General features: G+C 45.9%; 1 protein-coding gene across 6 annotated transcripts in view; it reads right to left on the reverse strand.

Moving 5' to 3' along the window:
* LOC124036705 (myocyte-specific enhancer factor 2A-like) overlaps positions 1 to 14,418 on the reverse strand; it is a 113,508-nt gene that overhangs the window by 48,514 nt on the left and 50,576 nt on the right. For all 6 annotated transcript variants that reach the window (XM_046351555.1, XM_046351554.1, XM_046351557.1 and 3 more), the window contains one exon: positions 10,184 to 10,379. In XM_046351555.1, the coding sequence (XP_046207511.1) occupies positions 10,184 to 10,237 (54 nt within the window). In that variant the 5' untranslated portion in view covers positions 10,238 to 10,379. The remainder of the gene's footprint in view (positions 1 to 10,183; positions 10,380 to 14,418) is intronic.

The following is a 14,418-nucleotide window of genomic DNA, read 5'->3' on the forward strand; positions in this document are numbered from 1 at the left end:
GAACCTAAGTAGACAATCCTTCCCATTAGACCACAAGAAAAGAGTCCAACACTCTGACCTCCTCTGATTGGTCCTTCTGTAGCTCAGTTGGTAGAGCATGGCGCTTGTAACGCCAGGGTAGTGGGTTCGATCCCCGGGACCACCCATACGTAGAATGTATGCACACATAACTGTAAGTCGCTTTGGATAAAAGCGTCTGCTAAATGGCATATATTATTATTATTATATTATTATTATATGATAGGTCTATATTGATACTGGATGTATAGAGTTTACTCGGCTGAGCCGGTGAGAGGACTGGTGCTAGAAAATAATGTAATTATCATTCCTTATTGGTCGTAATTTGAATCCTTAAATTCATAACGGTCTGTCTGTCCTGATGGGTAGAAAAGGTTGAATAATCTCATTGGCTCTGCTTTTCAATCTGACAACAGGAGCAGACCATTATACTTCCCTCACTAACCTCTTGCTAATACTTCACCATTGGAGAACAAAACATAATTTTCCCTGTTTCACATATAGCTGCTACCCTCTCATTTGTAAGGCAGTTAAACACTATATTTTTTCAAACATGCGTCATAGATGCACTCCACCTAGCCTCCCCTGTTTTCCACCACTTCACCTTCCTTTATTCCCTCTCCATTCTCTACCAACAAGGTTTTTACCTGTTAAATAAATAATGGAGTTGGCCCTGGAGCTTTCAGTTTCAGAGTGGGGAGAGAAAGAGATGAAAAATAGAGATGTGCTCTGCTGCTCCCTGGTGAGAGAGGGAGAGGGGGAGAGAGAGAGGGAGAGGGAGATAGGGAGAGGGAGAGGGAAAGAGAGAGCAGCACTGTGCCCACAGCAAGGGCAGGCAACCCTCCACCCAGCAGAAAAATCATCAAACTTTTAATGACTTGGGCAATTACCCCCAGTGAGCCTGCTTAATGGCATCCAGAGGACGTCATTAGACACGAGGAGCTAACTACGTAGCGTTCCCTGGGCCAGACACAGCCAATCACACTTTTGTCTTACAGTAGTGAGCAAACATTTTCATACTTTATCATAACTGGTCCCCCGTGGGAATCAAACCTACAACACTGCCTTTGCAAGCACTGTGCTCTACCAACTGAGCCACCACAAAACAAGGTCACTCTGTACCTTCCAATGTCCTTTCACTGGGAGGGAGTCCCCAGCACACGCTGCTACTAAAAAGCCCCACCGTCTCCTCCATGGCCTCTCACATAGTCTTTGTCTCCTAGTACAACATAACAATCACAACACAATCAGGCCACAACAGAGAGTTTCTCTGTCTGAAAGGCACTTCTCATCAGGTCATGTGAGGCAAATTATATTATTAAATCAGATTCCCCCTCAGGGAATCATCTCAGAACATTCCCCTACTCTTGAATTATTCAGCCAGATTATCTAAATGAGACAGGTGTGTGTTATCATTTGGAGTATTAATTGTAGAGTGGTGCACTTGGGTAAATCAGGCCTTTCACTGGCTGGGCTGAGCTGAGGATTGATCCATCCATAGTGATTCTGTTGTCGAGCTCCATTATAGAATTCATCGTTTACACAGGTTTGCAATTAGTATGTCAGGCAGGCTGTTCTGCTCAGTGAGACTGGCTGAGCTGAGGTTTCTACCTGACAGGACCTCAGCCGCCATCTTTCATACACCTAGAGTATGAAGAGAAGGAACGCAGTAGAACCAAGGGGGTGGGGGGGGGGACCTAGGGTGAGCATCATAAAATAATTCTAAATTCATGAAATCTATTCATGAAAAAGTGATTTGGTTATTAATACATTTTAGAGAATTGACAGATGAGTCAATCCAAAGGAAAGCAAAGAAACTTCCTAGAAATTACATAGTTTACATGCTCTGCCTGAGCTCTGCATGGGCTCTGCCTGAGCTCTGCATGGGCTCTGCCTGAGCTCTGCATGGGCTCTGCATGGGCTCTGCCTGAGCTCTGCATGGGCTCTGCCTGAGCTCTGCATGGGCTCTGCATGGGCTCTGCCTGAGCTCTGCATGGGCTCTGCCTGAGCTCCGCATGGGCTCTGCATGGGCTCTGCCTGAGCTCTGCATGGGCTCTGCCTGAGCTCTGCATGGGCTCTGCATGGGCTCTGCCTCAGCTCTGCATGGGCTCTGCCTGAGCTCTGCATGGGCTCTGCCTCAGCTCTGCATGGGCTCTGCCTCAGCTCTGCATGGGCTCTGCCTGAGCTCTGCATGGGCTCTGCATGGGCTCTGCATGGGCTCTGCATGGGCTCTGCCTGAGCTCTGCATGGGCTCTGCATGGGCTCTGCCTGAGCTCTGCATGGGCTCTGCATGGGCTCTGCATGGGCTCTGCATGGGCTCTGCATGGGCTCTGCATGGGCTCTGCCTGAGCTCTGCATGGGCTCTGCATGGGCTCTGCCTGAGCTCTGCATGGGCTCTGCATGGGCTCTGCCTCAGCTCTGCATGGGCTCTGCATGAGCTCTGCCTGAGCTCTGCATGGGCTCTGCATGGGCTCTGCCTGAGCTCTGCATGGGCTCTGCATGGGCTCTGCCTGAGCTCTGCATGGGCTCTGCATGGGCTCTGCCTCAGCTCTGCATGGGCTCTGCATGGGCTCTGCCTGAGCTCTGCCTGAGCTCTGCCTGAGCTCTGCATGGGCTCTGCCTGAGCTCTGCATGGGCTCTGCCTGAGCTCTGCCTGAGCTCTGCATGGGCTCTGCCTGAGCTCTGCATGGGCTCTGCCTGAGCTCTGCCTGAGCTCTGCATGGGCTCTGCCTGAGCTCTGCCTGAGTTCTGCATGGGCTCTTGAGGCTAATCTTTCTGCCATAAAGCGTGAAAGGTCAACAACCCTTCCAGAGCACTTCAAGTGTTGATGTTAGGAGAACACCCCTGCTGCTGTCCCCGTGCAGTGTCCTGTATTACCACACTATTTAATTAGGAATTACGGCAAATTTCTAAAATGTTTCTATGCTCCTAAACCCCTCTGACGCATTATTGGACTGTCTGTCAAAGTGGGAGAGCGAGGTAGAGCTAGAGCAAGGTAGAGCTAGAGCAAGGTAGAGCGAGGTAGAGCTAGAGCGAGGTAGAGCTAGAGCAAGGTAGAGCGAGGTAGAGCTAGAGCGAGGTAGAGCTAGAGCAAGGTAGAGCAAGGTAGAGCTAGAGCGAGGTAGAGCTAGAGCAAGGTAGAGCGAGGTAGAGCTAGAGCGAGGTAGAGCTAGAGCAAGGTAGAGCGAGGTAGAGCTAGAGCGAGGTAGAGCTAGAGCAAGGTAGAGCGAGGTAGAGCTAGAGCAAGGTAGAGCGAGGTAGAGCTAGAGCGAGGTAGAGCTAGAGCAAGGTAGAGCGAGGTAGAGCTAGAGCAAGGTAGAGCGAGGTAGAGCTAGAGCGAGGTAGAGCTAGAGCAAGGTAGAGCGAGGTAGAGCTAGAGCAAGGTAGAGCGAGGTAGAGCTAGAGCGAGGTAGAGCTAGAGCAAGGTAGAGCGAGGTAGAGCTAGAGCAAGGTAGAGCGAGGTAGAGCTAGAGCGAGGTAGAGCTAGAGCAAGGTAGAGCGAGGTAGAGCTAGAGCGAGGTAGAGCTAGAGCAAGGTAGAGCGAGGTAGAGCTAGAGCGAGGTAGAGCTAGAGCAAGGTAGAGCGAGGTAGAGCTAGAGCGAGGTAGAGCTAGAGCGAGGTAGAGCTAGAGCAAGCTAGAGCGAGGTAGAGCTAGAGCAAGGTAGAGCGAGGTAGAGCTAGAGCAAGGTAGAGCGAGGTAGAGCTAGAGCAAGGTAGAGCGAGGTAGCAAGCTAGAGCGAGGTAGAGCTAGAGCAAGGTAGAGCGAGGTAGAGCTAGAGCGAGGTAGAGCTAGAGCAAGGTAGAGCGAAGTAGAGCTAGAGCAAGGTAGAGCGAGGTAGAGCTAGAGCGAGGTAGAGCTAGAGCAAGGTAGAGCGAGGTAGAGCTAGAGCGAGGTAGAGCTAGAGCAAGGTAGAGCGAGGTAGAGCTAGAGCGAGGTAGAGCTAGAGCAAGGTAGAGCGAGGTAGAGCTAGAGCAAGGTAGAGCGAGGTAGAGCTAGAGCGAGGTAGAGCTAGAGCAAGGTAGAGCGAGGTAGAGCTAGAGCAAGGTAGAGCGAGGTAGAGCTAGAGCGAGGTAGAGCTAGAGCAAGGTAGAGCAAGGTAGAGCTAGAGCAAGGTAGAGCGAGGTAGAGCTAGAGCAAGGTAGAGCGACAGCTACGTCACCAGGTTATGCAGCCCCCCACTCTCACTGCAGCGCTAGATAGGACTTTGTGGAATAATGCAAATCTATGAAAAATATAAACATCCTGTCACAGAAATGACTAAATTCTGGAAGTCCAATCGATTGTGAGATATGGCATATACATTTTATGTGATAAACTTGGGTCACAGGTTCACAATTTGACCTTTTCTGAGACCTCTGCCAAGCAAGGAGGGAGTGGCAGGAGAGGCAAATGTCGAGAGCCGTAAGTCCTCCAGAACACAACCAAGCAGCACTGCTTTGTGACACAATACCCACTTAACCCAGAAGCCAGCCACACCAATGTGTTGGAGGAAACACCGTACACCTGGCGACTGTGTCAGCGTGCACTGCACTCGGCCCACTGTTGTGCGCCGCCCCATGGATCTCCCAGTCGCGACAGAGCCTGGACTCGAACCCAGACTCTAAAGTGGTACTGCGATCCACTGCGCTATTCGGGAGGGTGACAATAATCTTATAATGTATTTGTGTGGCTACGAAGCCATCTTTAGAGACCAACATTTTCTGCTTGGTTTCCGGTGCATTGAAAAACAAATTAAATAGACTACTACCAAGATCTGATGATGCTTCTGACAGTATAGTAAAAGGCGTGTTGTGTTGGGTGATGTTCTAAAGTCTGGAGGCTATTTTGAAAACTACCGGCGTGTTGTGTTTATGAGGAGTCCCCTCCTGTGTGTGTTGTTGCATGAGTTGACTGCTGTTTCCTCCTTGTTTGGCAGAGATCTCAGAAAATGTAAAAATGTGAACCCGTGACCCAAATGTATCATTTAAAATGTATATGCCATATCTCACAATCGACTGGACTTCCTGAATTTAGTATTTTTTCGCTGTGACAAAACTTTGATATTTTCTGCATATTTGCGCTGTAGTGAGTGGGGGGCTATGTAACCCTGTGACCGAGCTCCGAGTGAGAAAGGTGCACACTTTGACAGACAGTCCTACAACAAGTCAGAGGGGTTTAGAAACATAGTGACATTTTAGAAATATGTCGTTATTCCCCATTAATGCTATGAATACGGATTGCTGGCCATGCGGATAAAGATTCTAACTGTCTTCTGATAATGAGCCTGAATGCTAATGGCCATTCCCCCTTGGTTAGGAGCACACCCCAGGGAAAGGGGACTGTGTGTTTTATGGTCCATAGAGAGAAGATACACACACATCACATTATCATGGTGAAATTGTATTATAGCAGCACTCCCAGTGTTTTCACAGTGTGCCCTATTCTCATAGAAGAGTAATGGCAGTGCCTGGGCTCTTCTGATAACCATTCTGGGAGATGAAGAAGTGTGACATTTCAAAATCGTATTGTGGAAAAAAAAGGCAACGGTAAACATGTCGTCCCCCATGAATGATGCAGCGCCCCCCTTAGGCCAATCAGTGTGATTTTGTAAATGATGGATCTCTATGGTAAGACGCATCATATGAGAATGCTATTCATTGACTACAGCTCAGCGTTCAACACCATAGTACCCTCAAAGCTCATCACTAAGCTAAGGATCCTGGGACTAAACACCTCCCTCTGCAACTGGATCCTGGACTTCCTGATGGGTCGCCCCCAGGTGGTGAGGATAGGTAGCAACACATCTGCCACGCTGATCCTCAACACTGGAGCCCCCCAAGGGTGCATGCTCAGTCCCCTTCTGTACTCCCTGTTCACCCACAACTGCATGGCCAGGCACGACTCCAACACCATCATTAAGTTTGCAGACGACACAACAGTGGTTGGCCTGATCACCGACAACAACGAGACAGCCTATAGGGTGGAGGTCAGAGACCTGGCCGGGTGGTGCCAGAATGACAACTTATCCCTCAACGTAACCAAGACTAAGGAGATGATTGTGGACTACAGGAAAAGGAGGGCTGAGCATGCCCCCATTCTCATCGACGGGGCTGTAATGGAGCAGGTTGAGAGCTTCAAGTTCCTTGGTGTCCACATCACCAACGAACTAGAATGGTACAAACATCCAAGACAGTCAGACAAGGCAAAGCTTATTCTTATTCTGTATTTTTTTTATCATAGGTACACTTCAACTGTGAGAGACAGAATCTAAAACAAAAATCCAGAAAATCACATTGTATGATTTTTAAGTCATTAATTTGCATTTTATTGCATGACATAAGTATTTGATACATCAGAAAAGCAGAACTTAATATTTGGTACAGAACCCTTTGTTTGCAATTATAGAGTTCATACATTTCCTGTAGTTCTTGACCAGGTTTGCACACACTGCAGCAGGGATTTTGGCCCACTCTTCCATACAGACCTTCTCCAGATCCTTCAGGTTTCGGGGCTGTCGCTGGGCAATACGGACTTTCAGCTCCCTCCAAATATTTTCTATTGGGTTCAGGTCTGGAGACTGGCTAGGCCACTCCAGGACCTTGAGATGCTTCTTACGGAGCCACTCCTTAGTTGCCCTGGCTGTGTGTTTTGGGTCATTGCCATGCTGGAAGACCCAGCCACGACCCATCTTCAATGCTCTTACTGAGGGAAGGAGGTTGTTGGCCAAGATCTCGCGATACATGTCCCCATCCATCATCCCCTCAATACGGTGCAGTCGTCCTGTCCCCTTTGCAGAAAAGCATCCCCAAAGAATGATGTTTCCACCTCCATGCTTCACGGTTGGGATGGTTTTCTTCGGGTTGTATTCATCCTTCTTCTTCCTCCAAACACGGCTAGTGGAGTTTAGACCAAAAAGCTCTATTTTTGTCTCAAAGGACCACATGAACTTCTTCCATTCCTCCTCTGGATCATCCAGATGGTCATTGGCAAACTTCAGGCGGGCCTGGACATGCACTGGCTTGAGCAGGGGGACCTCCATAATGGCGTAGTGTGTTACTAATGGTTTTCTTTGAGACTGTGGTCCCAGCTCTCTTCAGGTCATTGACCAGGTCCTGCCGTGTAGTTATAGGCTGATCCCTCACCTTCCTCATGATCATTGATGCCCCACGAGGTGAGATCTTGCATGGAGCCCCAGACCAAGGGTGATTGACCATCATCTTGAACTTCTTCCATTTTTTAATAATTCGCCAACAGTTGTTGCCTTCTCACCAAGCTGCTTGCCTATTGTCCTGTAGCCCATCCCAACCTTGCGCAGATCTACAATTTTATCCCTTATGTCCTTACACAGCTCTCTGGTCTTGGCCATTGTGGAGAGGTTTGAGTCTGTTTTATGTGTGTGTGGACAGGTGTCTTTTATACAGGTAACGAGTTCAAACAGGTGCAGTTAATTCAGGTAATGAGTGGAGAACTGGAGGGCTTCTTAAAGAAAAACTAACAGGTCTGTGAGAGCCAGAATTCTTACTGGTTGGTAGGTGATCAAATGATTATTTAATGCAATAAAATGCAAATGAATTACTTAAAAATCATACAATGTGATTTTCTGGATTTTTGTTGTGGTTTTGTTTTAGATTCTGTCTCTCACAGTTGAAGTGTACCTATGATAAAAATTACAGACCTCTACATGCTTTGTAAGTAGGAAAACCTGCAAAATCGGGAGTGTATCAAATACTTGTTCTCCCCACTGTACATACTACCTCAATTGGCCGAACCAACCAGTGCCCCCGCACATTGGCTAGCCGGCTATCTGCATTGTGTCCTGCCACCCACCACCCGCCAACCCCTCTTTTACACCACTGCTACTCTCTGTTCATCATATATGCATAATCCCTTTAACCACATCCACATGTACATACTACCTCAATCAGCCTGACTGACCGGTGCCTGTATATAGCCTCTCTACTGTATATAGCCTCTCTACTGTATATAGCCTCTCTACTGTATAAAGCCTCTCTACTGTATAAAGCCTCTCTACTGTATAAAGCCTCTCTACTGTATATAGCCTCTCTACTGTATATAGCCTCTCTACTGTATATAGCCTCTCTACTGTATAAAGCCTCTCTACTGTATAAAGCCTCTCTACTGTATAAAGCCTCTCTACTGTATAAAGCCTCTCTACTGTATATAGCCTCTCTACTGTATAAAGCCTCTCTACTGTATATAGCCTCTCTACTGTATATAGCCTCTCTACTGTATAAAGCCTCTCTACTGTATATAGCCTCTCTACTGTATATAGCCTCTCTACTGTATAAAGCCTCTCTACTGTATATAGCCTCTCTACTGTATATAGCCTCTCTACTGTTATTTTTCACTGTCTTTTTACTGTTGTTTTTTATTTATTTACTTACCTATTGTTCACCTTACCTTTTTGCCCTGTTGGTTAGAGCCTCTAAGTAAGCATTTCACTGTAAGGTTGTATTCGGAGCATGTGACAAATTAACTTTGATGTGATTTGATCATTCACGCAAGTTTCATCAAAATCTAGCCAATGGTAGCTGAGATATCGCGTTGGTTAGCTAGACTGATTATCCTGAGGGTTCACAGCCGATTTAGCAATCAGAAACAACCTGAACTGATGTTGTCGCTTTCTTCCTTTTCCTTTTTTGCTGATGTCACAGGTCAGTGCAGATGGTGCAGATAATAAAGCTCTGGCAGGAGCCTGCTCTCACCTGGACTGCTATTTGGATCCCACCCAGAAGCAGGTGTTATGTTGATAATTGGCCCATCATGTAGATTTTGGTTTCTCACTTGGCTGAGCTGCATCCCACACAGTAACAGTCAGAGAAACGGGGGGAGCGGGAGCAGCATTGAGGAGAAGGGGCATGAGGTCTCATGTTATCACCCTCAGGAGGGTGAGCAAAACCTCAATTTGCCTTCTGTGTGCATGGCATAAAAGTTGTTTCACCCACTAGAGAGTGCAAATTATATTTTGAGAGGGTGCGAATAGGATAAATCCTATTGGATCGGGCTCAAAGACCACGTCTCCATACTATATCATGGGTAATGCAAAATATCAAACACATTGCTGTTCACAGGAATACCTACTACCTGACATATATCTACATATTCTGCATATGTAATGCAAAGATAAGAAAACTCTAGGGATTTCGGTTCTCCACAGATACAGTCGGCCTCAGACAGTGGTAGAGCAGACAGGACGTTACTGTACTGTTTAAGCAGGTTATATTTAGCGTGAGCAGGCAAACAGAGTGAATTCCAGGGCAGGCCTCTCCTCTCTGTGGCTGGCCAGTACCAGATCCATGGCAGTTAGAGTTGAGGGAGAGAAGGGTGCTCTGTGTCCGGCTAACTGACCCACCCTACTAATGAGAGGGTGGTGTGGTGCAGTGGCTGCTCCTAATTACTACCAAGCAGCTGCAACCGCATGGAGCCGCGCGGAGCCCAGCGAGGGGCCCTGTCAGGCCAAGGGACAAGCCCTCCAGTGTGGAGAGGCCGCAGTCGCCCCACTTCGCCCCGCTCACTGCTCAGTGTTCTGGGTTCACTCCCACGCCAAGCAGCCCCCGCTGCAGCCTGCTATACTACTGCTGCTGCCTCATCAACTTCTCCTGCTGAAATTGCAGGGTAGCGGGGGAATCATGTCTGTAAATAACGCTGCACTGACAAAAAAATGTCATGGTTCTTGTTTATCCGGCTGGGGACTTTTTGTTCAGATTTATATTGTCACTGACAGCAGCTTCAGTTCCATAGAACAGGTATCCTATCCAAAATATGACCCAATATAGAAATGGCATTTTACTCCAACCCTTAAACTGGAGAGATATACGTTCTCTTAAAGGACTGGATAATGTCAATTTATTACAAACAATAAATGGTGTTTATTGGATTGAAAATACTTGAGTCACCAATTCACTCCAGAGAAAAGTGCGCCCTCAAATAGTTGCTATATGAAAACATACAATCCTGTGAAGTCAGTGGGCACTTTGAGTCCCTGTCAAGAATTCACCACAGGTGGTAAGCGGTGAGAAGACAACTCCTGTTTTCAACTCCAAGCGGAACAACACTGTAGGCCTCAGGTAGACAAGTGGGAGTAGCCTGCTGCCATCGGCTTGTGTGTGGAGAGAGGTTTATCTTTATGCTGAGTGGAGGGCAGGGGAGAGGGGTGACACTGACCTGCCTGTTCCTCTCATCCATGATCCTGGTGATCTGTATCTTCTTCCGTCCCATCTCTGCGTTCTGTTCGGTCTCTCTGACACCTCAAGAATATCAGAAAAACTACCGAGCTCGTCTTCTTCCTTATCTCCTAGCACATTGTACAACACTCTCTCTTCTCTCTCTCTGACTGTTGTTTTCGTGACCACACCACAATCTGCAGGGGAGAGAGAGAGAGAGAGAGAGAGAGAGAGAGAGAGAGAGAGAGAGAGAGAGAGAGAGAGAGAGAGAGAGAGAGAGAGAGAACATAGTTAACATAACACCCAGTGATCTCTTCTCAGGCACAACAAAGCACCCAATGGCTCTGTGTTCCATTCCCTGACACATACAGAGAGGTTATGAGACAGACAGGAGAACATGATGGCACCTTATCTCCTCACCTGCACTTCCACAGCAGCTGGAGCCACTGTCAGAACACTTCAGACTTAAAGGAGAAACCGTTCGGAAAATGCTAAACGCAATTTATAAGTTCATCTGCTCTTTAGTGTTGAATAGGCCTGATTCAGAACCAATGATAAAAGTGCCTTTCAAGAGCTTTTCATACATAAGTGTGAAATTATCTTTTCCATTTTATGTGAGAAATGACTGCATTAAGCTCTTACTGAAGTACAAGTTGCCATGTGGAGCTGGTGTTGACTCCCAACCAAGTCAATGTCTACTGGGTATATCTGGCTTTGATCTTTAAGCCTAACAACCAGTAGCAGGATGACAGAATTACAGAGCTTTAACAACAAAAAATGTATCCTATTCTCTCTCGCTCTCTGTGTCTGTCTTACTCTCATATGTACACCAGTAGTCAGTCAAAAGTATTCCTAAGATGCCTGTGAAGACCAAGCACAGAGCTCCACTCTTCCTTGGCCAAAGCTTTTGACACGGTAGACCATTCCATTCTTGTGGGCCGGCTAAGGAGTATTGGTGTCTCTGAGGGGTCTTTGGCTTGGTTTGCTAACTACCTCTCTCAAAGAGTGCAGTGTTTAAAGTCAGAACATCTGCTGTCTCAGACACTGCCTTTCCCCAAAGGTGTACCCCAAGGCTCGATCCTAGACCCCACGCTCTTCTCAATTTACATCAAGTACATAGCTCAGGCAGCAGAAAGCTCTCTCATCCATGTATATGCAGATGATACAGTTTTATATTCATCTGGCCCCTCTCTGGATTTTGTGTTAAACGCTCTACATCAAAGCTTTCTTATTGTCCAACAAGCTTTCTCTGCCCTTAACCTTGTTCTGAACACCTCCAAAACAAAGGTCATGTGGTTTGGTAAGAAGAATGTCTCTATTCCCACAGGTGTGATTACTACCTCTGAGAGTTTAGAGCTTGAGGTAGTCACCTCATACAAGCACTTGGGAGTATGGCTAGACGGTATACTGTCCTTCTCTCAGCACATGGTTTCCTCTATCGTAATCACTCCACTTTCACCCCAGCTGCCAAACTAACCCTGATTCAGATGACCATCCTACCCATGTTAGATAACGGAGACGTAATTTATAGATCGGCAGGTAAGGGTGCTCTCGAGCGGCTAGATGGTCTTTAGCATTCGGCCATCAGATATGCCACTAATGCTCCTTATACGCCACCTTACTGCACTCTATACTCCACTGTAAACTGGTCATGTCTGTATACCCGTCGCAAGACCCATTGGTTGATGCTTATTTAGAAAACCCTCTTAGGCCTCACTCCCACCTATCTGAGATATCTACTGCAGCCCTCATCCTCCACATACAACACACATTCTGCCAGTCACATTCTGTTAAAGGTCCCCAAAGCACACACATCCCTAAGTCTCTCGTATTTTCAATTCCCTGCAGCTAGCAACTGGAAGGAGCTGCAACAAACACTCAAACTGGACAGTTTTATCTCAATCTCTTCATTCCAAAACTCAATCATGGAAACTCTTACTGACAGTTGTGGCTGCTTTGCGTGATGTATTATTGTCTCTACCTTCTTGCCCTTTGTGCTGTTGTCTGTGCCCAATCATGTTTGTACCATGTGTTGTCATGTGTTGCTGCCATGCTATGTTATTGTCTTAGGTCTCTCCTTATGTAATGTTATGTTGTCTCTCTTGTCATGATGTGTTTTATCCTTTATTTTTATTTGATTTATTTTTAATCCCATCCCCGCAGGAGGCCTTTTGCCTTTTGGTAGGAAGTCATTGTAAATAAGAATTTGTTCTTAACTGACATGCCTAGTTAAAAATAACGGTTAAATAAATAAAACATATTTGTTTTAATTCCTCATCTGACCCTGGCCGCTGCCAGCTATGCTCTTCAGATGATTAAGAGTACACCCAGTCAGGTTTAAATCCTCTGAGGTGGGTGAGGTAGTTCCCACGTGAGGTACTCTGTAACCTGCCAACCTGGTCACTGGTTCAGACTCCAGCAGGCCCGGTGAACTTTGATCTCAGTTCTATGAGAGATAGATATCTCCCTGAAAGAGCATTCATCACTGACACATGGATATAATTTACAAGCAAATGGAAAAATGCTTATATTTCCTTTAGAAAAGAACCTCTGGGCAAGGTTAACATTGTAGTATTCAGCCTCGGTCCAGCAGAGATACAGTTAGCACCATAGACCAAAAAGCAGTGAGAGCCGACTAACATCATGGGACCAGAAATGGCCAGTTCCAGTGGCACACAGTAATTTTAGGCTTTGAGACACTGGCATTATAGTGTCTGGCTGTCTGAATCTAACCACTGTTAGGCAAACTCAACATGAGATCACCTAGCCAACAACCCCCAACCCACGCACGGCTGTCCACAGTAAGGAAACTAACTACGCAAACCCCCTTGAAGAATTTCCCTAAACCACATCACAACAAGTCGGTGAGAACGACAGTGTTCTTTTTCATTCACTGTTTCCAAATATTCCTACTGACACGTTTTCTACTGGTGTGTCTGTATGAGTGTGTATTTCTGTCCGTCTCTCTCGCTTTGAAGAGCAGTTGACTTGCTTCTCTTGACACTACTGTACAATTGTAGGTCTACATCTGAAGACAGTGAACCACACACATTCCACCTCGTCTCTAAACTGTGAGAGGATCTGTCATAGCAGTCTAGTACAGTGCAGGTTCTTGTGGCATAATGCCTTGTGTCATGACATTTCTGTTACGTAAATATGAGGTGACAAGCTGAGGTCCCTCAGACACCAGGTTTGCTACTGCACTCTGCTTGGTACAGCTACTATCTGAAGAAAACACAGAAATAGATTTCCTTATTCTATCTGTAAATCAAAGCAAAAATCACATGTTCTTTGCCACATGCCCCGAATACAACGGGTAGACCTTACCGTGAAATGCTTACTTATAAAGCCCTTATCCAAAAATGCAGTTTTAAGAAAAATAAGAGTTAAGAAAATATTTACTAAATCAATTATTATTATTATTATATATATTTTTAAACACAATAAAATAACAATAATAAGGCTATATACAGGATGTAGTTGGATAATTTTTGCTGGGTAGGAATAACATTTAACACAGTAAAAGTTTGATTTTCATTACACAAATTCAGATCAGTTTTAGCATAATAAAAGGTGTTATAAATCTATGCATAACAACTGGTGAATGTTAAAGCATGGTTCTCAAAAGAGACAGCAGATGGGAGACAGACAATCAACACCTGTACTGTTTTTATTTTCTTCTTCACTGATGCATTATGTATCAGTACATCTGTAGCATGTGTCGATTACTAAACCTTTTCACATAGCTGCCTAAACATAAAAAAGTCTAAGTAAAAAGTACGTCAAAGTGAATCCATAACTGAACTAAAATAAATGCTTGTGGCTTAACTGCTTGATGGATTTGAAGTCAACTTGTTCACAGGTGTAAAAGTTACAGTTGAAATCGGTTACATACACTTAGGTTGGAGTCATTAAAACTCGTTTTTCAACCACTCCACAAATTTCTTGTTAACAAACTAGTTTTGGCAAGTCGGTTAGGACATCTACTGTGTGCACGGCACAAGTCATTTTTCCAACAATTGTTTATAGACAGATTATTTCACTTATAATTCACTGTATCACAATTCCAGTGGTCAGAAGTTGACATACACTAAGTTGACTGTGCCTTTAAACAGCTTGGAGAATTCCAGAAAATGATGTCATGGCTTTAGAAGCTTCTGATAGGCTAATTGACATAATTTGAGTCAATTGGAGGTGTACCTGTGGATGTATTTCAAGGCCTACCTTCCAACTCAG

Source organism: Oncorhynchus gorbuscha, linkage group LG01 (genome assembly GCF_021184085.1).
Source record: "Oncorhynchus gorbuscha isolate QuinsamMale2020 ecotype Even-year linkage group LG01, OgorEven_v1.0, whole genome shotgun sequence".
Classification (NCBI taxonomy): domain Eukaryota; kingdom Metazoa; phylum Chordata; class Actinopteri; order Salmoniformes; family Salmonidae; genus Oncorhynchus; species Oncorhynchus gorbuscha.